Raw genomic sequence first — 27,098 nt, 5'->3', positions numbered from 1 at the left:
GTTATTTTAGCCCCCAGAACAGCTTCATTTATAGTTTTCTGAATACTGAGGTCAAATTTTCAAAGGATGATCCGGGGATCTTTCCAACTTATTTTGTGTTCCAGCATCATGCAGTTGAAGTCCCTGATGCAACATACTTTATGCTGGAAAAAAGGTTAAAAAATGACTATATCCTCTGATGAATCCTGAAATATCTGCTAATCCCAACTACTGTAAATACCACGAACATGCGTGTAAATGCATTTCCTCAAGTTGATCTAAATAACCACTCAATTCGATGCGTCAGTAAGCACATTTTACAAATACACAGGTTGTGGCAGTGCACCTATTTTCCTGTTATAAATAATTCAGCAGTATAACTGTATGGTGTTGTAATTTGAGAGGTCGCTCCTCCACCTCCAGGTCCAGTCATGACAGCAGAGCAGTAAATACCACAACAGGGATGCAGCAAAGATTCACACCTTTTTATTTTCATACAATCGTCTTTTATTTCGTACAGAGATAAAGAAATATATCTTAAAACTAAAACCTTAGAGCCTGTGGAACAGCCACAGTACAGAGAAAGAACAAAACTGTCATTAGTGTGAACAAGATCTGTTTGGTGCAAAAGTAGGAACATGAGGAAAAGTACAGAAAAATATTTTAAAAAAGAAAAACGCTGTGAATGTCCAGTTTCGCAAACAGGAAAATGAAGAAAATGAGGGCAGGAGCACAGCTTTCATCTACAAACCATGACGCTGGTGTTACCCCACAGCCGCTATTTTACCAAATAGACTAGAAAAAAAAAAAAAATAGTAGAATGTTCTGCATTTAAGACATGACACCAATGTATGGGGGAAAAACAGTGTCTGTCACTAAATTGCAATGATAGGATTTTGGCTCATGCTGATAGGCCACTGCAGCGTAATGACCACTGCTGCCAACATCACTGACATCGTACTTTGTCTACACCAAGTGTACAGTGTCATTACTCAACAGAAATGTTCCGATACCAATGCTAGCATGGGAAATGCATCCGGTGCTGATGGAAATGCCAATACTATGTCTTATATCTATATTAGTTTCAGTCAGATAAAACATCAGCAATTTCCTTATCTCAATAATTACTTCTACTTCACCACTCCGGAACAGCAGCTGTCCTGCCACTGGCAAACTGTTATGTTTTTAGAGCAGCGGAGAGGAAGTGATTTCCGGTAGCTTTAGCCAGGGCTAGATAAAATGTAAATTTTGTAATATTTTATGCTGAAAAGTACCAAAGGTAAAGAAGGGTTAGAGACATGTATTGAGTTTCCAGCTTTTTAAAAGGAGGAAACTGTTGTAATTTCCTAGATTTATTTATTTGTGATTTTCTTTTCAGTTTTGACTGTCAAACTAAATAATAAAGAAGTTCTACGACATTTTCTCCATGTATTTTTTTCCAATGTCCAACCTGAGCCACGCCATACAACAGCAATAATCACTTCCATACAGTGCTGGTAGCATGCAGCTGTCAAAATATGTTTTTTTTATGTTTTTTGGTATCAAAACATCTCAATGATTCAAATGTGATTGCAATCCTAACTTATCTTAGAGGGCGTTCAGAGCCAGAACAAACAAGAATAGAGAGAAAAAAAAAAAAAACTGAAGATGACAGAACCGATAGTGGAGGATTTGGCTGAATGTCAGATTAGCCAGACTCAATCTGAAACCTCAGACTGCCAACTTCAATGTTCACATGGCCATGTTTCAACTACACAGTAATCTGCATGCGTCCATGTTTCAATGGGTTTCGCTGCATTGTAGATGTTTATCATGTGATGTGAGAGTTCTGCCAGCAGCTGAGTTAAAAAAACATCACCAGAGTGTGACAGCAAGTGTGACTGCACTGTTGCATTATGTAGTTACTGTTAGAGGGTTGTTGACACTCTTCCTTCATGTCTACTGTGAAAACAGATTGAGATTTCAGATATATGACTGTAATCAAACCTTCTCCACATTAAAGCTGGGGCTAGTCCGAAAACACGCCCCTCATCCCTGCGTCCATTCATCAATACAAATACTCATTCATATTTACTGGCCCCACTCATCCAATGTAAACGTCCACTAGTAAGAGCACAGTGGAATGAGCAGGAGAAAAGAGGAGAAACACAGGACAGAACACACAGAGTTTCATCACTCGAATATGGCTTATCACTTCCCAACAATAACATGATCCCATCAGGTGAAAAGAAACTCTCTTCCATTGCTTGGACTCCAAGAGTCAAAACTCTTCACATTTAATCTGAATTGCCAGTACTTGAAAATGTCCATCTGGGAACATGCTCCTCGAATTGAGTCTAACTGGACAAATTAAATGCATTCACTGTCTTTAGTTCTACAGTGTTCTGGATGCAGGGGATTTCTCTTTAGTGCTACCTTGTCAAGGGTGATCTGTCATTTAGCTTTTTGCAAATCACAGGCTACTACTGCAGAGAGGACAGGAGGAGAAGATTTTGCTCATGTTAAAGATTATACTGCTGGTAAATAAATGACAGCATGACGATCATAAATAACCACAAATAACCTGCTGTGTCTTATATTTGATTTGGTTTGTCAATATTTATACTCTTTAAATTGGTGGGAAATAAAGTGATCAGTAAGGCCACTCCAAGATTATTCTCCACAAAACTAACATTAAATAGTAAAATAAACATAACCACTATACATCTCACGTGTAACAGTATGTATGTTATTCCTACATTTCAAATAGCTTCTCGGGCCTGGTGACATGAATCTGCATTTTAAGTCTGAAATATAAAAAAAAAAGAAAAAAGAAATTGTTGAGCTTGTTGATTTTTCACGTTATATACGAAATATGTGCAGCAGAGGTGCATATTCACTTTCCTGACAACTTGGGAATTCCAATAAAATCTATTTCAACCTTGTGACCACAATGTTAATAAATGCTTCAGTTTCCCATTACCGGGATTGCTACGTGTAAAATAATTTACTGGCTGCAGCTGACTTTAATCAACAAGGTCATAAGGGAAATTGGAATTTAAAAAATGTGATTTGTGACAGTAATAAAACCAGACATGTACAGTGATTGAGTTCAGAAAAAAAATGTGTCACTGACCTTTTTGACTGTTTGGAATTTATGAAACATTTTAGATTAAACAATTTAGCTGCCCCTCAACCTCCATAGTGAATTTATTCATCGTCGCCTTCAGTGTAGCACTGTCATTTTAGAAATGAGAGATGTACAAGTGCAAAGGATGTGATTGAGAGACCTGAACCAGAACGACTACTGGTCAACACAGGCATCTTCTGTCTATAAAGTCATTTCTCCTCTTGACACATCACAGATACAAATACAAACTGTGAATCTGATCATTGTGACTTAAATCCTTAAAAATACCAGCACACTGTGGATACAGGCTGTTATCTAATCTTCCCATGATCCCTCCTCTGCATTTGAGCCAAATGACCAATACAACCATGACAGACACTGTACACTTCTCTTAATCATATCCACTCAGACAACTCAAGAGCTATTACTCATTTCTGATCGTGGGATGTGGAAGTGTAAAAGGTTGCAGGAGGGTGCTCCAGGGTTAGGCCTGAAATTAACTTACAAAAATAATGAACTCATAAAACAAGAAGAATCAAAATCATCCCCATCGTCTGTGTGAGAGTAACACCATTTACATGTCTTGTTAATGCACAGAAACAAGGTTTGATAGTTTCTTTTGATTTTGTTGGAGAAAAAAAAAAGATAAAAATACCAAACTTTCATTGAAAGACTTCCACTGAGCATCAATCTGGGCCATAAAAACAAATAAAAAACCCAAAAGAAAACTGATATAGAGTCCATTTCTCAGCCTGCTGTTCCAGAGAGACACCAGGCAGCAATTGAACCTGGTTTGAAAAATTCTTTCCCCTGGCACTTCTTCAAATCTTGAGGTTTGTAATCAAAGTTCATCAGCAGGTCAGACCTGCAGCAGCTTCTTTCCTCTGGTACAGCAGCTGGTGCTGAGCAAGCACATGCTTTTCACACTTTCTCCTCTGTTACACATCTGGTTTCATATTTGGAACCAAACAAACAAACGCTAATGTCTCGTGCAGCCATTTTTTAGCACTTATCACAACAGTGTGTGAAAAGAGTTGGCCTTTTAGCAAAAATCAAAAATTCGGCACAAGTCTCTGTCGCTGACGACTTTCTTGTAGCAGGCAATCAGAGACCAATTATGGCTGCTCTGAAAATGACTTACAAAAAGAATATTGTACAAACATTTTGTTATTTATTTAGGAACCAAGAGAAAGAGACACAGGGAGTTTGCAGCAGACAGAGCTCTGCTGTTGGGATAAAGTCCAGACAAGAGAGAATTTCTGGATGATGCAGAAAGGATGAGAAGAATAAAGTGTCCAATTTGCCCAAATACACTGAGTGTTAACAACCAAACAGCTGAACTGAAAGCACTGTACAGTTACCACCTCTCTGGGCTTCACGATGACATTGACAGTGTTTGTGTGAGCGCATGGTCGTCAAAGATGTTGTGTGTTTGTGTGTGTGTGTGATACAGAGTGTATGCCTAATCACTGTCACCAAATATATCAGTATACTAGCCAGAGACAGTGAATGCTAGTACCTGCTAGTGACACAGAACACAGCGTGCGGATCCATACACATACGTTCCGTTTGTTACGATCTAGAAGGTGCATCCTCGAAGCTGATAATGCTGGACTCTGGGTGTTGTGTGCCGCCTGTGGATGCTGCTCCACCGCTCTGCGACATTGAGGATGATGAGGTGGAGGCGCCGATGAGTCCCCCTGCTGGTCTCAGTGTGGAGGAGGAGGGGTCTTGCCCACCTGGGAGGAGTGGTTGTGTGTCAGTTCTGACTTCGTCCTCATCGTCATCTTCCTCGTCGTCCATGCTCGGCCAGGCAGACTGGTCCTCCACACGCTTTAGACGCTCGTTCAGAGCTTTGAGGGCCAGTTGTCTGGGAGGAAGAAGGGGAGAGAAAGGTTTGACATGAGACACATGTATGATTGTTTCAATGTTCAATGTAGATGTGATCTAATGATTCCATTACAACATTATGCTTCAATAAATGTGTGAAACATCAAGTGTGTCTTCTAAATTAAGACATATGTAGAATAGGTAGCCATGGTAGTCAGTGTTACAGCTGTTATGTGCTATTCAGGAATATACGGATGATATAACCCTGTCCACTTGTCACACCTGCTGTCTCCTCTCCACTAGAAAATAGACTACACTACATATATTATTAAAGGAATATCTCTTTGGTTTCAGATAAAACTCTTTCAAAAGAGAAAAACAATGTAGATGAGAGAAACTCTCATTCCCTGCTTAGTTAAGTGTCCTAGAGAATAAGGTAAATGTGTGAACTCACAATTAAGGGACTCAACGTTAGTTGGTAGTAAAAATAAATAAACCCGGGGGAATAACACACCTTATGCTGTTACTGTTTTTTGGTACTAGTAATCAAGTGTAAGAACAGTTATGAAAGGAATGACATCATTTTTGGAATAAAACATGTAATTTGTTGATTGAATGTCCCACTTATCCTTGAGAAGTAGCAATTACATTTCAAGTAATGGCCATAAGGTTAATTTCCTTTTCAACAGACGCCAACCTCTAAATCACCAGGTAATCAAAATCAAACTTCGAGTGAGGCCTTCAAATAATTCACATGGTGGACGTGTTTGACGTGTGTCGTACGGGAGGAAGGAGACACTTAACAGATGAGTAATGCACAGACTGAAACATTTAGAAACCCAGTCAGTTACTAAAAATTGTGACCAAACTCGTTCGATGTCACATTTACATCTGTTTCCCTGTAACTGAGAAGTTTCAAAATGCTGAACATATGCATCTGAGTGAGTATTTACCAAAGATATTCTGAATGTTGGAAAAGAAACGTTGTTCCTTTACTGTTCTTTAATAAGTTTCCGATTTAAAAAAAAGGTAAAAAAGACCCCATGAAAAATGACAGGTTCACATGTCTATGTTTCTGTAATTGAGTGTCAGACATTCCAACAGGAAGAAAACCAACCTGACAGCTTGAAAGTAGGAGTAAGTGTGAGTTTGTGTGAGTTTATGTGAGTTTGTGTGTGTGTGTGTGTGTGTGTGTGTGTGTGTGTGTGTGTGTGTGTGTGTGTGTGTGTGTGTGTGTTATGGAGCTATGGTATGAATATGTGTGAAGTGTTTGAGCACTATGGCTAAAAGAGAGCAGAGGCTCAGCAGACCATACCTGAGTAAACAAAGCTAAGACAAAAACAATATGCCGTCTGTCTCCTATTTAACTGGTGTATTTAATGTGAGGGTGTGCCAGGCAGAGTGGTTAGCACTGTCACCTCACAAGCAAAAAAAGTTCTAGAATCTGTCACCCACACCTGTGATAGGGCACAACATCATTGATTGTGTAATACTTTTATCACTGTGATAAATTAATTACCTGATTATAGAAAAATATTCTATTTTCTTCAAGCGCTCAATTGTAGCAGATTCCAAAGTAAAACATCATCACTTTATCAGCCGCTGCCTTCATACACCATGTTTGGTAAAAGGGAAGCAGCCTAACTGATCAATTAAAGCGTGGAGAGGTCATGTCAAAAGTTGTCACTTAAGATTTAAGAGATGAACAGAGTGTCAGAACAAGACGGGGACAACAAGGCAGCCACAGGAGAGGAAACTGTCCTTCCCCAAATGGAGGCATCTCCGTTGGCTCGGTTCTAAATCGTCCCACACAGAGAAAACTTTAGTATTATGCAACAGATCAGGTCGCATTTTTCTGTCTGAATCCATCCAAGCCTGAGAGAAAACTAACCATGCCCGACCTGAGCCTGAAACTATTCTGTGTTTTTTTACCCAAGCTTTATGCAATTAAGGTAAACTGAGCTGTGTTGGTGTTTTTCTCTCTGATTACAAATATGTACAGTGTAAAAATCAAATACATAGCTAAGCCAACGTGAGAGAACGCAACCCTAACATAATTTTAAAATCTTCAGAATCCAGCCCAGGTCCTGATGGGCTCGGGTCTGCTATCTATGTTCTATTATGCAACTTCTGTCTTCAGGTTTCTGTGCTTTTCAGGTATTCTGCATTTCTTCCAATTGACGGCTACATTTCCTAACTGTCAGCCCTGTGATAGTCTGCCAATCTGTCCAGGGTGTATTCTGCCCCTTGCCTGAAGAGATAAGTAGCATAGCTATTGATGGACTTACACCTGTGCTTTAACAGTAATGAAACCTTATGACAGGTTTCTTCGCACAAATTAAAAGCAGTGTGACCAACTACAGCTATTTAATGACGTAGAGAATTTGGGTCACATTGTTAAGTTAGCAATAGATTTGCAATTTACACAGAGCCATTTCATCAAAAAATGTATGTAGAGGTAAAATCCTGCACAACAGCATCTGGTAAACAAGTACTCTCTAATTAGGTAGTTGATAACAAGGTACACCAAAATATCAGACAGAAGGTATTTTCAGATCAGTCTAAGCATATATGCATGGAGATGAAAAGTGAAATGTCTCCTTTGCTCTGACTCACCTCCTCCTCTCTGCATCCTGTGGGTCAGTCCCTGGCAGGCTGATAGTGATGGAGGAGGGCGCCCCCACGTCGTATCTCTTCACCATCTTTCTGCACACCTTCATCTTCACCAGAACAGAGTGGACCAGCCCTGCCAGCAGCCCCACAGCGGGCTGCAGTGCCTCAGGGAAGAAACTTGCAAAGGCGAAGTGGTCTGACATGTCCCCGCGGCCCCGGCTGTGCCTCTGGTAGAAGCGCAGGTAGACCCAGCCAGACAGTGCACCGTAGCTGTACGCAGCCAGCGGGGCAGAGCTGTAGAGAAGACCAGACAGGCGCAGTAAGGCCAAGAGGAGGAGGACCAAAGCTGGTGCTGCTTTGAGTCTCACCTGTGAGAGGAGCAGAAGAGAAGAATGATCAGGCATGATAGATACTTGTTTGTCTACAGACTGCCAGTTCCCTCAACTCACACAAGTGTACTAGGTTCAGGAATGGGAACACCAAACAATGGCTGACTGCCTGCCAGGGTGGCAGAAAGGAGTCACTGTCAACATCTACAAGCATTTTGATGAACATTTCCTGATCTGATTAACTGTGATGAATGAGAGAAGTGACCAAATTTGATACAAACATATAAAAAGCAATTAATTAAATTAATAATAGCTAAAGCCAAGTAGCCTGGTAGTAAAAGAGGCGTGTTAGGAATGTGTAGCTAGAGTGCACTTCAGCAAAAAACGAAACCTTTATCTGGACGCAGCGTACACTGCTCTCCGGTAGAGCATCAGATTACATCTTGGAATGTTTGAAAGAAAATCATGTGGCTCAACCAGAGAATACAGGACAAGAAAAAAAACACTCAACGGCTGAACCATTGGCCTGTAAACCACTGGCCTACAGGGCTTTAATAAAATATCATGGTCACTCTATATTACAATCATTTGAAAGCCTGATAAGACTGTGTGAACGCACCTTAATAAAAAAAACTAAATGGAGAAAGTGCTATTTTAAATTAACAACCCAAAAGAAAAAATCGAATGAATTAATAACAATATTAGGAATTACACACTTAAATCCCTCAGTTTAAATCACAATCCACACAAAAAACTGACATGTTTCTATACAAAGGCACAGCAGCAGATGTAAATATGCTTGCTGTATCTATTTGTCCTTAAAAGTGTATACTTCAACTAAGTTGTCATTCCTAAGTCTGTGGTAGCAGTATACCACTGCTAGTAGCTGAGTCTTACCACAATGCTGTCAGAGACTTTATTAGCTCTGGGACAATCCTGATAATTCATAAGGACAACTTAACATAACTAGAAAAGGGGTGAACAAACTTTTAAAAATGCCACAAATACACTTTCATGTTTTTATGTTCATTAAATTATAAGTAACACTAAGTTGAGTTGATGTCTAGAGGTGTCCACAATATTTATATGAGCGCTGTAAATATTCTGTAGGAGTTTTAATGAGTCTAAAACTGAGACCAAAACTATGATACAAACATCCACAGTTTCTGTTGAGCTCTTCTTACTTTACTTACTTTATCTTATAATGTGAAGAGTAAAGATTAGGCTAATTTAATTAGCAGAAGATGGATAATAACCAGGGTATAGCAAAAAAGACAGCACTTCTACCAGACCTGAGTTGTTTGATGGCCTCACCTGTGGCACTCTGAGCACCGTGGTGTCCCCCATGGTCTGCTTCAACGCCACCAGGACACCTCCAAGGAACCCAGCTGCTCCATGGACCCGCACAGCAAACAGGAAGTCCAGGTCAAAGGTGGCCACATAGGTGAGGAGGTAGGAGAGCCCAGCCAGGAGGCCTGCAGACAAATTAACCACTGCAAAAAAGATCAGGAGCTCCAGAGCGCCCCACAGAGGCTCCAGGAGGCGGCCACAGGCCATAACTGTCCCCACATTGGCTGCCACGCCCCAGACGTGCTGCTCCACGACCCCGTGGGTCACCAGTGTCCACACCCAGAAGTTGGGAGGAAAGAGGTACCCGGGGGTCACCCCCAGCGTGTACGGAGTGTCGACGGCCCATGACAGCAGGTAGAGGAGCACCACCACGGCACTGATGGTCTTCACCACAACACTGGTGCTGGCCAGAGCAGCCAGGAAGTGCTGCCGGGCCACCGGCAGGTAGCGATTCATCGTGGTCTGGTTGAGCTCAAGACAGAGACACAAGCAGCAGATGGATTCCCTCTGAAGCAGCAGATGTTGGTGCTGTGAGATTAACAATGCCGAGCACAGCAGGTGACACCTGGGAGTCCTGACAGCATCAAACCCCACACTTCTCTGTGAGCCTTCATCCGGGATACTGTGGTTCAGCTGTGTCCCAATAATCAAATCAGTAAACTTGTTCTCCTTCTGACCAAACACGTTCGTCTTCGCATTAGATATCGATACGTGTGTTTAAACCTTAACAATACATTAGATTTTCTGTATCTAACATTCACGGAATCAAAGAAACTCGACTGAGCCTCACAATCCAAGCAGCCAACAAAGTTTGCGCTGCAGCAGATAAGCCTGGGGATGTGATAACCTTAGCTAAGAAACCTTCTGATCGAGCTGGCGACCTTCAGTCCGAGGACACAGCAGCTCAACAAGTTCTCAAATCACCAGCAGCGAGCAGACAGGTGAAAAGAGGCCAAACATGGAAACCCCGACTGAAGCAAAAACACCTCAGTGGCCACTTCTCCAGATGAGCTTTAGCTTGTAAACACAGGAGAGCTAATGTTAGCTAGCTGTCAAACTGGCATCGTATCGAGTTACGCTGATTTATATCCACCACGGAGGAGCAGGGGAGCTTACGTCTACGTTTTGACAGTAAAGATGGAGCAGCTAGCGTCGACTGAACCAGCCCACGGAGCTCCAGCTCCCGGTCCTCCGCGTCCTGTTTCGGCCCAGTGACCACCGGGGCTAGCCCGAGGATTTCCCGTAGTTAGCAACAGGCCTCCAAAACAACCGTGAGAGTCGTTCGAGGGGCAGCGTCAGTTCACGTACAGCTCACAGGTTTCCCACAATGCCTCGGTGTCACTCGTCTATTTCCCTGCTCTTGTGTGTTTCCTGAGCAGCTCGTAGGAAAATGTATCTTGTGTTAGCAGGAACTCCTCCTCACACACCGAGGCTGTCTGCCACCGTCATCAACGAGGAACTACGTCAGGGCACGTAACGACCCAACAGCAGAGCACGTCGGGAAACCGAGTTCTTAACTCAGGGCGCGTCACGTGAAAGTGGAGCTGATGTACTCACTAACTCAGAGAGTGAACTGGTGAAGGTGAGTCACAGCTCGTTATGTTCAGGATGTGAACAAAGATAATCCACATCATCAATTCTCTTCAAGTCTCAGTGTTTATATACTGATGTATACACTGTAGTTAGCAATAGTATAGTATAATATTGTACAGTTTAGTACAGTGACATGTGGTGTACTGTAGTATAGTACAGTGTAGTATAACAGTGTAGCCTATAGTGTAAGATAAGATAATATAAGATAATCCTTCATTAGCGTCACTGTGGGGAAATTTGCAACCTTACATCAGCAAGAGGGCAGTCAGACATAGACACCAGTAAAGTAATGCATGTAATACTTTTAGATGTAAAGAGATATACACAAATATAAAATATAGAAATTGAATAAACACTGCAGTCCATAATCCACCTGCCATACCTCTTTTTTTGTTTTGCTTACCCAGGGGCCTCCCTGCTCTCAGACCCCATAAGAGCGAGTGTTAATTAAAGTCGGATGTGGACAGTGGAGGGTACTAACCAGACCAGAGTTCACCCTCCATCCATCTTACCACTACGTTATAAGAACATGGCGATCAATCATCCTGCAACAATCAATAACATTGATCCTTTCCATATCACTATAGATAACTCAACAGAAGACAACATCTAAAAGACAACTATTTTCAGTTGGCACTCTTTTTTGCTTTATACTTTATTCATCTGGAAAAAAGACATTTATTTGTAATGTGGTGATTCATTGTGTAAAAATGTATTTACTCTTACTGTCCATGTTCATCAATGTATTAAAAAAACATGGTTACATGATTACTTTTTCAAAGGAAAAAGAAAATGGAATGGAACAATATAGGTTTGCAAAGGCTTCAGGAAATTACAGTATTGTGTAGAGTACAGTGCATTCATTTGTGATTGTTTATATTTATTTTTAAACCTGGCTCTTCAATTTAAATTATTTTAGAATCTGTAGCATTTTACTGTATTTCCTTCCTTATGTGTGATCCTCAAATGAGTTTATTTTAAATTAATTAGTATCTTGTGAAGCCTTTTGAAACTGTAAAAGGTTCTTTATAAAGTTTATTATCATTACTATATCACTGATTGTGATTATATTCTTGTCATGTGATTTGTTCATTTTCTTTGAATCAAACTTGAAATCCTGCTCCACCTTCTAATACTGTTAATAAAGACACAAGGAAAAGTGTTATTTAGAACATGTTTCTTTTTATTTACAAACTTCCAAAAAAACAACACAAAAAAGGATCTAAAAGTAATCCACGGTCAAACACATTATCCATCGATAAACTACACAACAGGCTTTGACTAGAGCCAATCCTCAAAGACAGCAGCTTTAATCTTCTCCTCGGCTAAAATGGAATTCAGATAGTCGGCTCAGCTTGTCCAACCAAATGGATTTGTATAAATAAATATGTAAATTCAAGTAGAAAGCTGTGAAATAAAAGAGCAGTCGAACTGCGCAGCAAAGGCTGAGCTGACAACACAACAGTTCAACACTGAGGAAACTTGCTCGTTTTCCATCATGGCGACGACACAGATGGACACATTTTGGATGATATGATGATGAAGAGCAAAAAAAGTAAAAGAAAAGAGAAGCACTTGATTTCAACATTTTCTTTTCAGTTTTGAAGTGATATGACTGCCTCTGTTTCTGACCCATGACTTGTGAATTAGCTTCATTTACATGCACACAAATGGCTCATATTATTCATTTACAAATTCTCCGATAAGTATCCTGAATACAGCTGGTGATGATGCAGGATGAAGGAATCAGAGCTGATCACGGTGAGAATCAATATATCCCTAATGACCTTCTTAAATTATAATCAACAGCTGATCAGTTACTGTAAACAGGACATGATATTTACTCCATCTTTCTTAAATATGCTGTTCCTGGATATTAGTGTGCACAGTAACAAATCAGTTGATTGGTCCACATGCAAGTTCACGTGTCTGGTCAGATTGACAGATCAAACTTCTTCTTCTTAAAAAAACAAACACAAAAATTAAGCATTTTCCATCTGCAGTAACAACAAAAGTTATATGACCGTAAAATGTTTAGAAACCAGGAAAAGAAAAAAAAGGAGACCAAATAAACATTGTACAAAAATAAAAATGAATAAATACGCACCGTCATAAATAAATTAATTTGGTAAATTCAAACATCGTAAAAAGAGAACAAAAACAGAAGAAACATAAGTAAACTAACAATTTCAATATGATGAGCAAAATACATGGAAGGGAAATGACAGTAAATGCTTAGTCTTTGCTTTGATGATGTTAAAGAGATTCGCTTTCCACAAAAGAGCGGGTGGTTTTTTAAAGCTCTTCCTGCAGCCGTTTCGGAGAAGAAGATTTTCTACGAGGACAGTGATTGAACGGTTGATGTGATCAAAGGGGATCTTTTGGAATAGCTGAATGGTGGCGTGTGGTTAATATGAAGAAGAACATGATAATGCGATGATGACGCTTGTCCCAGCGTTGGACCAGTCCAAAGACGTGTACAGATTTGTGTCTCTTTTTACAGTGCAGTGCCGTGTACAGTGTTTCCTGCAGGGTCATACAGAGAGAGATGTACGTGTCGATTGTGGCCGTGAGGATGCTAAAGTGAAAAGAGAGTGTGCTGCTGTCGAGGATTTTAAGAAGTTGACAGCGTAATTTGGTCTCATAAGACACAAAATCCTCTTCGATGGAGGTCGATGATGTGCTTGTGCATTTATCAATTTTTTGGCAAAGCTACACCATCTCTTAAAAAAAGAACAAAAACATGAGTTTGGTTTCACACTGTCCTCTGGTGACAAAATAGCATGAGACAGATAGAGCAGAGCAAAGATGGAATCCATGTCAGTACGAGTCACAAAAACCAAGTATACAAGTTTCTATTCACTTAATTTTCTTTTTAAAACCATTCCTTTTGTAACCCTTATGAACACTATGCACAAACACAGACTAAGGAACGACACAGGCGAAAACAAAACTCAGGGGGTTTGTGAGCTCAATTCCTCCGGGGTTTGTACAAATACATATATAGGCTTGAGTGAGTGTTTTGCATCGTTTTTCGCTAGGCTACAGTAAGACTGTGGGCGAGATTCAGAGAGCCACGGCGACCGTCTGTCTCTCTTTGCCTCTCCTCTCTCTCACAGTTCACATTCAGAAAGATGGAGGCAAAAAGGCATTTTCTGTTGGTTGTTTCTCCGCTACGAGGAGGACACCACACTACTAACAGTTTTTTTTCTCAATTTTACCTGGCTGTTTTTAGGCAATCATTTTCTTTAAAAAAATGAAAGATCACATAAATAGAAAATACACACACACAGAAAAAAAGAAAAATCTGATCGCCTGATGCCTAAATAGGAGGCCTGGTTTAAAGGCATTTGATTTAGCATACATTCTTCTTCATTAGAGTTTGAAGGTTTCAAGAGTTGACTTTAACCTCAACAGGCCTTAAAATGCTTCTTCAATAATTAAGATGACTTTGTACAACACCATCAACTGTCCTGGCAGTGAATTATTACCATCATTTAAAACTTCTGTTTGATCTTTTAACCTATCATATCATTTATCATTTGAAGAAATATTCAGTAGCAATATTTGACATGTGACAAACAATACCATTTCAGTTATTGATATTTAACAAATGTTACTACCAGCTAACTTAATCATCACACCTTTTTTCATGAGCAATTCCTTCCTAATATCATCATTTAATTAGCTAGTAAAGCAAAAGAGTTATGAAATTTAACAAAGCTGCAGAACTAGAATCTCAAAAGTCAACAGGACAACTAGTGGCCATTTGTGGTCACTGCAGGCCCACAATCAGCAGTTCTAAGTCCAGTGATCAGTATCTCAATGCCATTATTGAACAAAAAAACTTGGAAGCCCTAAGTCTTTTGATTTTCTTCCCTCTGGAGGTTTTTTCTTCCTCAGGTTTCATCTTCTGATATTCAGCATTAAAATGTGTTGCTCTGTCTCCAGTCTGTGTTCAATCTCTGCTTGGACTGTTTATCCAAGGCAGACAGACTTGTTAGCAGGGACTTAGTTGTCATCACATATATGCATTTTGAATTTTTTGTCCATTTCCACACAGCTTCGGCCACAGGCTCTTCGAGGCCTGTATCCTGGCACAGAGGATATCATCCTATTGTAATTATTTTTCAATTGAATCAAGCTTTCTCAAACGAGCACATCATTCATCTGTCACTGTCCCCTAACCTCAATTACATCATCATCGTCATCTGAGCAGCTGGTGCTGCTAACATTCCCACCATTCACCAGAACTGGACCCCGGTGGCCCTCAAAACGTGCTGAGGGGGAGAAGGAAGAAGGGGAGGATGAGGAGGAGCTGGAGGCAGCAGTGGGAGGATACTGGGAAAGGAAGCTGGCTCCAGCGGGGCCAGGAGTGGCCGCTGGTCCTGGAAGCCCGCCTGGGAGCATGGACCCTGTGTAGAGGCTGGCCAGAGACTGATTGTAAGAGAGGGGGAAGCCTGGAGGGAGCATCCCAGCCATGCCCGCCATGCTGGGGTTCAGCATGAATGGTGGCAGGGCACCTGGAACCAAACTGGCAGCTTTAACTGATGAGGAGGATGAGACGGCAGTAGCCGTGGTTGTCGACAATGAGGTGGAGGAAGAGCAGGCTCCGCCCAAGCCAAACAGATCTGCGTACATGTAACCGGGGTCCCCCAGTTGAGTGTGGGGGGGCTGGAGGTAAGGCGAACCAGCCCCAACATAGAGCGGGTGCCCCAGTGACCCACTCAACATGGCAGGGTTGAGGCCCAGTGGAGGGAGGCCGTAGCCCCCAGTGAAGGGGAAGCCTTGAGAGGCCAGAGAGGCAGAGGAGTGCTTGGCAGCAGACGGCTGCTTGCTGGGCTGCTCATCCGAAGGCGGGGTGAAGGCTTTGCGCTTGGAGCCTGTTCTCAGGTCTTGGGCGACAGTGGTGTCAATGCTGGGCTGCACTGCATTAGTCACAGAGGCATCATGGTGGCTCATAGTTCCACTGGGTAAACTACTCCTACTGCTGCCATTGGTCTGAGGCCGTTTGGTGGAAGGCAGATTGTTTGCGTTGCTCACTGCTGCCCTCTCTGGCTGCGCTGTGGCTCCTGTGTAGCGCTGCAGCTCATCGATGATCTCTGGGCTGTCAGGTGAAAGAGGGCGGGGCACAGACTTGGATGGTACCTGTTGCTTAATGTCCGGTGACTTACAACTGTCACTACCATTGGTTGAAACCTCGACTGGTGGGGCCTGCAAGTCTGAGAAGAAGAAGGAAGAGATTAGATTTAAGAAAAGACCACACTGGCTTTATTTGAATAATTTAGTGTCAATTATATTTTGTGAATTTTTTCCCTCATAAATTTAGTAGAGCTCACTTCTGGGTAATGAACCATCTCACCTTTGGGTGTTGCTGTTGTACTCTCTTCTGCAGTCTTGGCTTTCGTAGCTGCTCTGATGGCAAAGATTCGACCATCAGACGTCCTGATGTAAGTCCCTAAAACAGGAAATAATCAATTAAAAAAAGATCATGTTATGTAAAAAAATGTTAATTGATTATTATAACCAGTATAATTTGTTAACAGTGTGCAGTTATTGATTACCTTTGGTGCCTCTGATGATGTGGATGCTCTCTCCAGCTGTGATTCTGGCCTGAACATCTGCTGAACTGTTGGTGCCTGGAATCACTATGTCTGAAAAAGACAAAAAGAAATTTAAGATGACTAAATAGAAACATTTCCTTTTCTAATATCACTAAGAAAGAAGATTCAGTTCAACAGGATGCGTGGTATGTTGGGGCGATAAGAAGCAGAGTAAATTGTACAGAGCATGTACAGTCTGCGTACCATTACTAGTGACGATCTTCTGTACAAAGACCCCGGCTTTTTCCAGGCATTTAACAGAGAATCCTCCCAGGTTGGATCTGGACAAATCTTTGCCTGTGGCAGAGCCTGCAGACGCCTGGTGGGGCATCATGGGAACCGGGGTTGACTGGACTGGCCGGACACTGGCCACTGGCTTCTCCTCGGTACGAGGTGGAGGACGCCTGAGCAGACAGTTATGAATAGTTCATTTTTAAACCAGGATTACATGTAACATACATGTTCTATACAGGTCCTTGTGAAGGACTTTATAAAAGTTTAAATGTACATTTTTATTTGAGCTGATGGATTGAACTGAAAAGCTGCATAAAATAAACATTAAAAAATCCCTAAAAGTTACATTTAAAATCTTTAAATACAACCTTGCATGTGATTCCTTTATGTCACAAGTACTCATTACTAAAAAGCTCTTAAAAAGGCAAAATGATACAGGAATTAAACAGAGAGTTTTGTTTCCCCATTAGTTTTAATGGCAGTCATTGAGCCTGTGAGTCACTGACCAGTTTCTCTGGCTGAAGGCGGGGATGTTGGTGAGGCTCTGGTCACTGGCGGGGTAGTAGTGAGCGTAGGAAGGACGGGTGTACGGCACCGAGGCCCTCTTCTCGTCTTCATAACCCTTCTTTGCAGCCGACTTCTCGGCCTTGCTCAGCTTCAGCTCCCTGCGGTCCATCAGCAGGGACTCATGGGGGAATGGTTGCTGGAAGGCAGAAAGGTTGGATGAAAAAAGATGTGAGATAGGTGTCATTCATTTATGTCTCTCTGATAGAGGCAGAAGACAGTGACAGGTTGTTTACACGTGAAGTTTATCTAATTTAAAATGCCAACTTCTAAGTTATTTGGGCTTGTGTTGCAACAATCTGTGGAGGTTTAAAAAATGCCTTACTACAGTCAGGGGGGAAAAAAGCATGGTGAAAAGCATCTACCTTGGTGATTAGGTGAGGATAGTGGTGCAGCGCCTTTCTGAGGACTCGCTCCATACTGTCCTGGGGCTGCAGCAGCACCTGGGTGGGGTCCGGCTCCTCGTCCACAAAGTGAAGAAGAGATTCCACCTCCCTCTTGGTGAAGGTCAGCACAGGGTTCAGGTCGTCCACCACCCGGTCTGATGAGGAAACAAGAGGAAGAAGAGGAAGGGTTAAGAAGACAGGGATGCTAGGTCATGAACAGCACATGAACAAAAACAGAGCAAAACTGGAAAAGGCTGATAAACACAGCTCTCTATCGCACATCATTATAACATAAGAGATCTCTATTGGTTTTTGCGGCATTTCCCATGTCCTCACTGTTACGATACAGTGTGCTCTTGCTTTTGACTGTCTGTGCAGACAGTGGTTTCAGCTACAACTGTGGCATGCAATGCAGTTGTTTCTCTCACGTGAGAGCTCATCTTTCAATCTTAGGTCTCTTAGTCACTTGGAATCTGTTGCGTGAGAATGACCCTTGAGTGTGTGCACGTGCACCCCTGTTTCCGCCATAAATTGAATTAATTCTGTTGGAAACACTGGCTCAATATATTCTACATGGTTTTATGTAGTATGTATTGTTTTAGGCCTTTCTTCGATTTTTTATCTCTCACTTATTTAGTTTTTTTCTTTTTTAATCTACCAAAATCTCCCATAATGTATTTTATGTAATACATTATGGGAGATTTTTTTATTTACTTGACTGTAATGTTCCATGTATCCCTGCCACCAGCTCACCTGACATTCCCTGTTTGGAGATCTGGCGGTCATAGATCTTCTTCTCCAGCGTGAAGTCGCACACAAGTCGGTAGATGTGACACTGCTTCCTCTGTCCATAGCGGTAGACACGGCACACAGCCTGGGCATCATGGCAGGGGTTCCAGGAGGCATCAAACACCACCACGCGGTTTGCCCCGATCAGATTCACACCCAGACAACCAGCCCTGAGGAACAAAGAGGTCAAGTAATGTTGGTTTAAAGCAGCTACATGTTCCTTTCCAACCTCAATATTTCAAATTCATTTTCTACCATTTCTATTTTTGCTACTGAGTTGACTTGTTACCTGGTTGACAGCAGGAAAACCCACGCGGAGGTGTTGGATGGATCGTTGAATTGGTTTATCAGTCTCTCTCTCTCTGAGGCCGTCGTACTTCCATCCAGTCCTTCAACACATCACACAACCAATACAGAGTTACAACAAGGTTTTCGGCAGCTTTGCACACAGTGATGCCTTGGGAAGATTACAGTTTAATATAAATGGGTATTACACTGTGCTTTTTTATCTCTTTTCTCTCAAGAATAGTTTTATTTACTGGCTCAATAATTACCTCTGCCAAGGAGATTATGTTTCCCCCCCCTTCTGTTTGTTTGAAACCAAAATTACACACAAACAACCGAAACTGATTTTCACGAAACTTTTTTCCCCCCACTTTCTTTAACATTGTAAGGAATGGATGATTTTTCAACATTTTCCCAGGGAATAATTCCTGGAACTTAAGAAAAGTTTTGTGCAGCTTGATGGAACTTTGAAGGGGACTGTTGGACCTTGGCTGAGGTAGGTCAACTGAGTTTTTATCTGCAAATAAAAATACTAATATTGCAACTCCATCCTTCAATTTTAGTCTCCACCTGCATTTATATGAAATCTACACAGAAAATAAAATAAGTGAACACAGGACCCCAGTTCAAAATAAAGATGCTATTTGTGAAAACTGTTTTGGATCTCTATGTCTGGCCATTACCCTGAGATATATTATGGCTAACATGACTAATCTAATGTACACAGATCATATTTTCAAAGTGAATCTTGATACATCTCTAATACACAAATGCAACTCCTTTCTGTGCCTGTGGAGAACCATTAACCAAAGTCTGGATGACATCGAGAAAGACCAGCAGGTGGCAGCACTTATTGTAAGTCAATGGACAAAGGAGCAGCAGAAAACTAAACCACTACCACCACCACATTAAGTGTGTGTAATATTTTGCATTGTGAGTTTTTACTTCTTGAATATGCTGATGAAGAAAATGTTCAGACCATATCTGACCTAATGTGTCACTGGTGTTGGTGCTTAAAACAACTTTTGAAATGGACTCGTCTTCCAGATATATTCAGCATATTTACCTGAATTCAAACCAGACTCGAAAACACATCTGTCAATCATTATAAATGACCACTTACTGTAGTAATTGAGGTTGCGGACCCAGTTCTGATTGGGTCTCTCTCGGTCTGACGCATTGGGCGAGTGAGGCACCGGCCTCTTTGCCAAGAAATCCTCGATCACCGTCAGCGTGGACAAACTCTGACTGCAGGAGGAAGACAGGAGAGGTATCACAATAGATCGCAGGCTTGAATGTAAATGTAATGCAAAGTAGAATGGAACCAAATCATGTTATAAAGCTGAGCGACAGGGAAACACTTGAGGATAAATGCTTAGATTTGTCTGATCTTCTACCTGAAGACGAGCAGTTTGTCTCCCGTCCTGACGCTCTCCTCTATCAGGTGGAACAGCATCACCATCTTTGCCGAGTTCTCCAGGATGCCAGGTTCGTAGTCACACATGATGTCCTTCGCCTGGCCACATGAAGAGAGAGATGATTAAAAGTTACTTCCCTTCTAAACATTTGTTTCATATTCATAGTTCAGCTGTTTGGATATTCTTCTCATTGTCTCATTCATTCACTAAAGCTGACTTTAAAGAAGTAAGGTTACATTATAAGCAATGACAGGTTACAACTTCACACTCGAACAAATACTGTGGTTTAGGAAAGTATATGAATACAAGTACACAATTAAAGCCAAAATTACATTTGGGAAAAGAGATAAAGTCTCATTAAAAAACAAACTAGTTTTTACAAACTTGTAAATGTTGGAAAAACTGGCACTGGTCCTCAAAAATGTGCGCTGCAGTTATAAAGTGCTCCTCTTTGAACGTACCCATTCGTAAGTGATGACCTGATTGGCTTTCTCCTGCAGCTGGTTGAGACTCAGTCCCCCGGCGGGGTTAGGATTCTCCAGGGGCTTGGACTTCTGATTGGGAGCGGATGGACACCGAGCGTGACCTGAGGAGGTCATGTCATCCAGGTCCAAATCCTGGTCACTTGCCAGGTTTTCCTTCTGTAGGGCCTCGTACAGCACGTCTGGATGGTTCCAAATCTGACGAATAACAGGAGATCAGCCATTTGACACTCACAATAAATATACTGGAATTAATCATCACATTTGCTTCAATATCTTGTTGGGTAACACAACAATTACTGACAGTTGAAGTGTAAAAGTTTCCAATTTCAGATAAAATGACCTTGAATAATGCAATTAGACTGGACGCACAATGACGTAAAGCGAAATGCATTGCGGGAAATGTAGTTTGTTTGTTTGTTAGCTCTCTTAGTCTGCAAAAAGTATTTATTCCAGAGTTTTCATTGATAAATCCATGATTCAGACCCAAACGATGTGTCTGCTAACCAAGGTTTAGGTCGTAACAGACATGTTTTAGGAGGAGGAAGAAGACTTGGGGTATCTTGGTGAGTTTGCTTGGTTTGTTGCTTTAATTTTTTTACAAGTTAAGGGAAATGGCAATGATTTACATTAAATGCCAAATGCTTAAGCTATCCAATGTTTTTTATTTCATGATGGGTCATTTTCAAACACTGTCTAGGTTTTAAAGAGTGTTTTTATGCAGCCCCTTAGATTTGAATAGGTTAATAGTGAAAGTTTTTATATAAAAGGCTGTATCTGTTACAAGGACACAGATTTTTTTGAAGAAAACTTGAGGGATATATTCTCAAAACATAGAACAGGTTCAAATTTTGGAGAAAAAAAATTCCATAACTATCAAATAATCATCTTTTTGTGTGCAGGTTGAGTTCACAGAGTTCTGCACACATGCCCTGCTCCTCACCTTGCAGCAGACACAGAAAGCCTTCAGTGGGTTGAGGCTGAGCCAGCCGGTGTTTCCTGCCTCCCTGAAGCGGGTCATGAACTCTGTGTAGAGCGCCCTCTGGAGGGGAGACAGACGCACCAGGATGACATGCTCCTCCTTAGAGGGCAGCTGGTCCCTCAGGACATCATGGCCTCGTCTGGAATGAAGACAGATGTCAGTAGATGTATAAAATGTTAAAGGAGATTGAGTTTTACTTTCCGGACTGTCACTGCAGGTTTATAAAAGCACGTCTCATGTCTTACCTCTGTACAAAGCCCTCGAGCAGGCTGTGCAGCACATGGCTCCTGTACCTCATCAGCTGGATGTCCTGAGGCGTGCTGTCCACACACTGGCCGTTCAGAATAGGACGCTCAAACATGTTACTGAACTCCTGGCGGGTACCTGAGATACATACAGAGCGTAAAAACTCAGTCAGGTAGTCAGTCAGTCTTTTGATCACGAAAAGTGCTCAAATTAAGGACGTGAAGTACAAAACAGATCTTGCCCTTTACCTAGGAAGTCGGGTCGGACAAAATCCACCATGCACCAGTACTCAATCAGGTTGTTCTGGAGTGGGTAGCCTGTCAGGACCACGCGGCGTCGAGTTCGGATGTTCTTCAGAGCCTGGGACGTGCTGGCGTGGCAGTTCTTGATGCGGTGGCCTTCGTCACAGATCACCACATCTGGACCAGGTCGGGCTAAAGCTCTCTCGATACCTGGAAGAAGACGAGAGATAATGATGTTTAAAACTTTGATAAATGTGAAGTTTTCAACACATTTCATTTCCTTCTCTATGTTTTCATGTCCTCTGTCTCTTCCCTCCTTCTTCCTCTACTCCCAACCTCTATCCCCCTTGTCTTCTTCTTTACCCTACTCTTTCACACCTTTGAGCAGTTCCTGCTGCCTGTCCTCTTCATCCAGGTCAACGACTACGGGTCCAGTTGTTTTCTTGCTCTTCTTCTTCCTCCCGGCCACGATACTCTTCTTCATTGAGAGGAGGCGGTACATCTCGTAGCCCATCAGCAGCACTCCTCCGTCCTTCGCCCAGTCCTCCACCACTTTGGCTCTGGTAGCTGTGTTCCTGGGCAGCATAAGAACAGATACATTTATCTTATGTCTCTCTAAACTGAGATATTTTCACATGACTTTTCTTTTGAATCTCTGGAATTATTTGCCCCATTTGCAGAAGAAAAACACCCTCTATACCTCTTTGTGCTGTGACAAGCACTTTGTGCCCCAAAGTTATACAGAAAACTGTACATTTTTATAAAGTAAATAAAACTTATTCCAAATGCAATAAAACAACCCTTTAGCAATGCAAAATCTTCTTGTTCTCAGAAATTCACATGTGATTTAAAGCATCTTCAAGCTGAACTAGAAGAATTTTTCACAAAAGCTCAGATTATCTCATCTATCATTGATTTGTAAACAATAATTCTCAATGACTAATTAATTGCAAAATCAATGGCAAATGAGTAGTGTGTGAAGAGAAGGAACCAATGCTTGGCAAATTTGTAAATTCTTAACAAGTCACACCGGCGAGATAAGAAGAAATGAGAGGGGGTGCAGAATGAGGTTAGTGTGTCATTTCTAGACAAGACTATCATCTTGCAGCATTCCTTCATTCCTTACTCCCTAAGCCCAAACACACACGCAAACACACGAGAATCAGCAAATCTTTCCGGCACAAGCAGCTGTCGAGAAAGAGGATGAAGGAGAGATAGAAGAGAGGAAGAGCCAGACGGGGATAAAGTGGAAAGGAAGTTCAAAAGGTCAGCAGCTGAAAAAAAGCTCTTGTTCCTGTTACTCACTTGTGTTCATCATTGAGGATGTGAACCTTAAAGGTGCGAGGTGTCACCAGTGCCGGGTCGGTATCTGGAGGCAACGCCTCCGGGGGCGGGACCCATGTGTTGAACTCTGACAGCCAGTTCTGCAATGTGTTCACCTGACAGACAGAAATAAGTAGGGGGTCTTAGGCTTGGGCTGACATGATGAACTGAGCAGAATTTTTTTACTGCTCCAACTTTGTTCATGCATTTCGAACATTTTGAGTAAAAAAAACTAAATGTGCTGATTATGCCTTTGATATTTTAAAACTTCCTTAAACTTCCTTTAAAAAGCCATAGTCCCATGTTATTTACACATTAACCATCATAAATTTAAGACTAGTCTGCAAGAGGTAGTGGTTTCACAGACTACTCAACAATAAAAACCATTGATCACTACTGTTGTAGACTTGTTGCTAATCTGTGGGTTAAGCACAGTGCATTAAAGGAGCAGTCTACAGCAGATATGCAGCAGGGGGCGCTGGTAGCAGCTACCAGGTCACATAAAACCCTCAGCTGAAATACATGTAAGGCTGCCTGCCCTGAAGAGCAACAACAATACCTGCACTATGCATAACCTTCTAAAGCTACACCCGCTAACACTAGCAATAGCAAAGTTAGTGAGAAGAAGTGACAAAAGGGTGAGTAAAGATTAGATGTCGATCTGAGAATTCTCCAAACGTTCTATCACCGACCACCAACCACCTATCGCTCTCTCACACATTGACAAGGTTTGGAAAACATGATTGATTGACTAGTTGACTCTTTGCAAATGGTACTTCATATTCCCACACTGAGCTCAACGTGTGCCTATCGATTCAGATCTTCACACATCCTCTCATTCCAACATGAAAGCATAGGGGCTTACAGGCACTATGGCGAGCACGGTGTGGGCCTGGGTGTGTCTGAACAGGACGTCGATGCACGAGATGACTTGCAGGGTTTTGCCCAGGCCCATGCTGTGAGCGAGGATACAGCCGAATCCACTGCTGCTGCTGAAGCGCTCCACCGACTCCACCAGGTTGTCGTACAGGAAGCGGACTCCGCCGATCTGAGGAGAAGCGGCGGCAAGATTGGAGATGGGGGATGAAGAGGGAGGGGGAAAAAAAAGAGAAGGACACAAAGTTAAATGACAATGTAGGAGGAAGAGTGTTGGAAAGGTAAGACAGGTGAAAATTGTGTGTAGGAGAAGGTGGGTGGTGAAAAAGCAGAGGTATTTTCTCATTAAAACTGAAGGAAAGGTTCACACTCAGCAAGGTGAGCCGCATAAGAACAAGATCACTTTGCTCAAACCATTTGACAGCCGGAAATTATCCCACCCTCTGACTTTATATCACAGAGAAACCTTCTCATCGAAAGACAAAAGAGATCAAGTTCTGCTTGTTTAGGTATTTTGTAGCAGTTAAAATACCTGGTGAGGTTTGACTGCTCGTGCCAGCTGAGGCGACAGGAAAATGTCTGTCTCTGCAGCCGGGTGGTTCAGGTTCACCAACACCCTGCCCTGCTCGTCCGGTTGGTTTAGGGCGTCATTGGCGTGCAAGCCGCTGGGCTCGCTCTCTTCTTCTTCGATGGTGGACTCGCTGCTGATGTGGACGATGGTGTCGTCATCGCCCGAGCTCAGATCAATCACGTCTGGAGGCAAGAGAGGTGGTTACGGTTATTTTGTCCCCAACTTATACAGCATATTACAACCAAATCAGCCTGATCTGAGAGAAACACTGCATCATCTTTATCAACCAAAATGCGGAAAAGATGACTCAGCTGTTCTCAAACAATGCTTTGGACAGGAAAATCTTACAGACTATTCTTTAAAGTCTGTTGAAAAGAAGTAAACTTGTTAAACTTGTTGCATTGACGGAGGTATGAGGTATGGGCTCTACTGCTAGGATCTACTTCTTGTTTCTTTTTTGATTTTCTTTAAATAAAGACCTTTATGATGCTGATGGTCTGTGAATCTTGCCTGAGGAGAAACACATTTTTTCATATTCATTGTGAGTTTGAATGTGTGCTGGAACATATGCTCTTCAAATTAACACTCTTCTGATCCTCCACACCTAACACTTAGACTTTATATTGTTCAACCAATTTTTGGACTCAACAAAATGAAAAACAGAAAAACACACACAGCTCTTCTTTCTGTACATTTTATAGGCCAGTGATGCAGGGCTCCATCACAAGGACTTATGTGGTGTTACTTAAGTCGCAGACGTCACCAAGCATGCGTGTGAAGCGGAGAGACCAAAATCCATATCTGATAAAAATGGATTTGAACGTCAGTGGTATCAAGTGGGGAAAGTTACACAAGCTGGCAAACCGCGAGGGCATGATGGGAGGAGTGAGTGTCAGCATGCTGGTGTGTGTGAAAGAGAGAGAGAGAGAGAGAAAGAGAGCTTATATAACTGCAGTAAATGCCTGGTTATACAAGTAGGATTAAAGTGGAGGGGGGGACTGGTTATGCAACCCCAACTATGTCACTGTGCCACTGTGGTGTATGTGGGTGTGTTCGTTATGTGTGTGTGTGTGTGTGTGTGTTCTGGCTCATAACCAGGATTAGCCAGCTTTATTGCTCCACAGACCCACTCTGATCTGCCCCACAGACGCTCGCTCTCCTTTCATCTCTCTTCCTCTCTCCATGCTTTTCTCTCTCTCGCTCCTTTGCTTTTGTCTTTCCCAGCTCCTAAATCTACATATTATCTCTCTTTGTTCATCTTTGTTCATTGATTCATCCCATCAGTCTCTCTCAGTCTACTCACATCTCTCCGTCCCTCTCATTTATGTGTGTGTGTGTGCGTATGTTGGGCGTCAGCGTGTGTGCACTCAGGCAATAAGGGAACGGTACATGATGTACCCTGTGAATGTTTTAAATATTCTGATGCACATGCCAGCTTATCTTCAAACACACACACACACACACTGCGTAGGGAGACTTTTAGCTTTTAGTAATTAGGTGTACATGTTTCCAAAAAGTCAGTTCAATGCTGAAAGAAGATTCTGCATGTACTGAATGTGGAGAGAACACACAGCGTTCCTTTACATTGTCTTTTTATGACGTTGTCTTTGTGGACAAAAGTTTTAATATTATCACCAACATTCGTGTCAAATAATCATTTTATGTCTACTGTTCTGAGAAGACAGCAGGAATGCAGATATCTGTTGTGCTGCGGCTTTAGAGTAAAAACCTCAGTCGAATTGATTTTTTTTATCTTCTGATTTTGTCTCGAATTCAATCTAATTCAAGCTTTGGTCTTTCAATGAGACAACTTTGTTAGACCAGTGGGCTCAGAAAGAAATGTGAAACAGAGTGTGTAATTTAATAAATGGATGGCTGTCATGAGGCGATTAAGTGCTGCTTTGCTTAATCTCAAAGAGACTGATGCTTTAGAGATGTGAATTTCCCACTAGACACAGGCAAACTACTGGAAGTGTTGGAGTTATGTTTCCCTTTGATAGATCATTAAACCTCACCCGTGGTTGAAGTGGGCAGCTCTGGGGTGTTGCATGCAGCTATAATTAATGTCAAATACTAAGAAAAATATCTGCATCCTGATAAAAATGTTTTTAAAGGTTACCATTAAAAACAAACAAAAGTCACGGTTCATCTCTATAAACAGATTCTGCAAAATCTGGAGGCAAGGGACAAGATTTGGAGGTGGGAATCCTTTTGGGTTTCCTGTTTTAAACTAGTTTGACCAATCATGTTTGAGCAGGCGTTGGTTGCCCGGGAAGCAGGAAACATTGACCAAA

The 27,098-nt window shown here is 41.9% G+C and overlaps 2 protein-coding genes and 1 long non-coding RNA gene across 5 annotated transcripts in view; 1 reads left to right on the top strand and 2 right to left on the bottom strand.

Annotated features, from left to right (window-relative positions):
- Positions 1-450: 450 nt before the first annotated feature.
- tmem115 (transmembrane protein 115) lies at positions 451-10,785 on the bottom strand. The gene is made up of 3 exons (XM_020089344.2): positions 9,175-10,785; positions 7,535-7,899; positions 451-4,958 (listed from the first exon to the last, which is right to left on the bottom strand). The coding sequence occupies exons 1-3, from the start codon at positions 9,664-9,666 to the stop codon at positions 4,661-4,663; spliced, it is 1,155 nt and encodes a 384-aa protein (XP_019944903.1). The 5' UTR covers positions 9,667-10,785; the 3' UTR covers positions 451-4,660.
- LOC138410617 (uncharacterized) lies at positions 10,617-11,972 on the top strand. Its single transcript, XR_011243317.1, has 2 exons — positions 10,617-10,792; positions 11,211-11,972. It is a non-coding gene; the product is annotated as an uncharacterized lncRNA (long non-coding RNA).
- Positions 11,966-27,098, bottom strand: part of LOC109630831 (helicase ARIP4-like) — a 60,931-nt gene continuing 45,798 nt past the window's right edge. For all 3 annotated transcript variants that reach the window (XM_020089259.2, XM_020089262.2, XM_020089261.2), the window contains 18 exons: positions 24,766-24,986; positions 24,223-24,405; positions 23,340-23,473; positions 22,413-22,609; positions 22,041-22,244; positions 21,792-21,930; positions 21,508-21,685; positions 20,544-20,762; positions 20,062-20,180; positions 19,788-19,912; positions 18,669-18,768; positions 18,344-18,549; positions 17,570-17,745; positions 17,147-17,343; positions 16,611-16,810; positions 16,368-16,457; positions 16,166-16,261; positions 11,966-16,025 (listed from right to left, as the gene is read on the bottom strand). In XM_020089259.2, the coding sequence (XP_019944818.2) occupies positions 14,977-16,025; positions 16,166-16,261; positions 16,368-16,457; positions 16,611-16,810; positions 17,147-17,343; positions 17,570-17,745; positions 18,344-18,549; positions 18,669-18,768; positions 19,788-19,912; positions 20,062-20,180; positions 20,544-20,762; positions 21,508-21,685; positions 21,792-21,930; positions 22,041-22,244; positions 22,413-22,609; positions 23,340-23,473; positions 24,223-24,405; positions 24,766-24,986 (3,833 nt within the window). In that variant the 3' untranslated portion in view covers positions 11,966-14,976. The remainder of the gene's footprint in view (positions 16,026-16,165; positions 16,262-16,367; positions 16,458-16,610; positions 16,811-17,146; positions 17,344-17,569; positions 17,746-18,343; positions 18,550-18,668; positions 18,769-19,787; positions 19,913-20,061; positions 20,181-20,543; positions 20,763-21,507; positions 21,686-21,791; positions 21,931-22,040; positions 22,245-22,412; positions 22,610-23,339; positions 23,474-24,222; positions 24,406-24,765; positions 24,987-27,098) is intronic.

This window comes from Paralichthys olivaceus, chromosome 6 (genome assembly GCF_024713975.1).
Source record: "Paralichthys olivaceus isolate ysfri-2021 chromosome 6, ASM2471397v2, whole genome shotgun sequence".
Taxonomy (NCBI): Eukaryota; Metazoa; Chordata; class Actinopteri; order Pleuronectiformes; family Paralichthyidae; genus Paralichthys; species Paralichthys olivaceus.
Note: the sequence above shows the minus strand (reverse complement) of the source record. Positions and strands in the feature narration are given on the sequence as shown.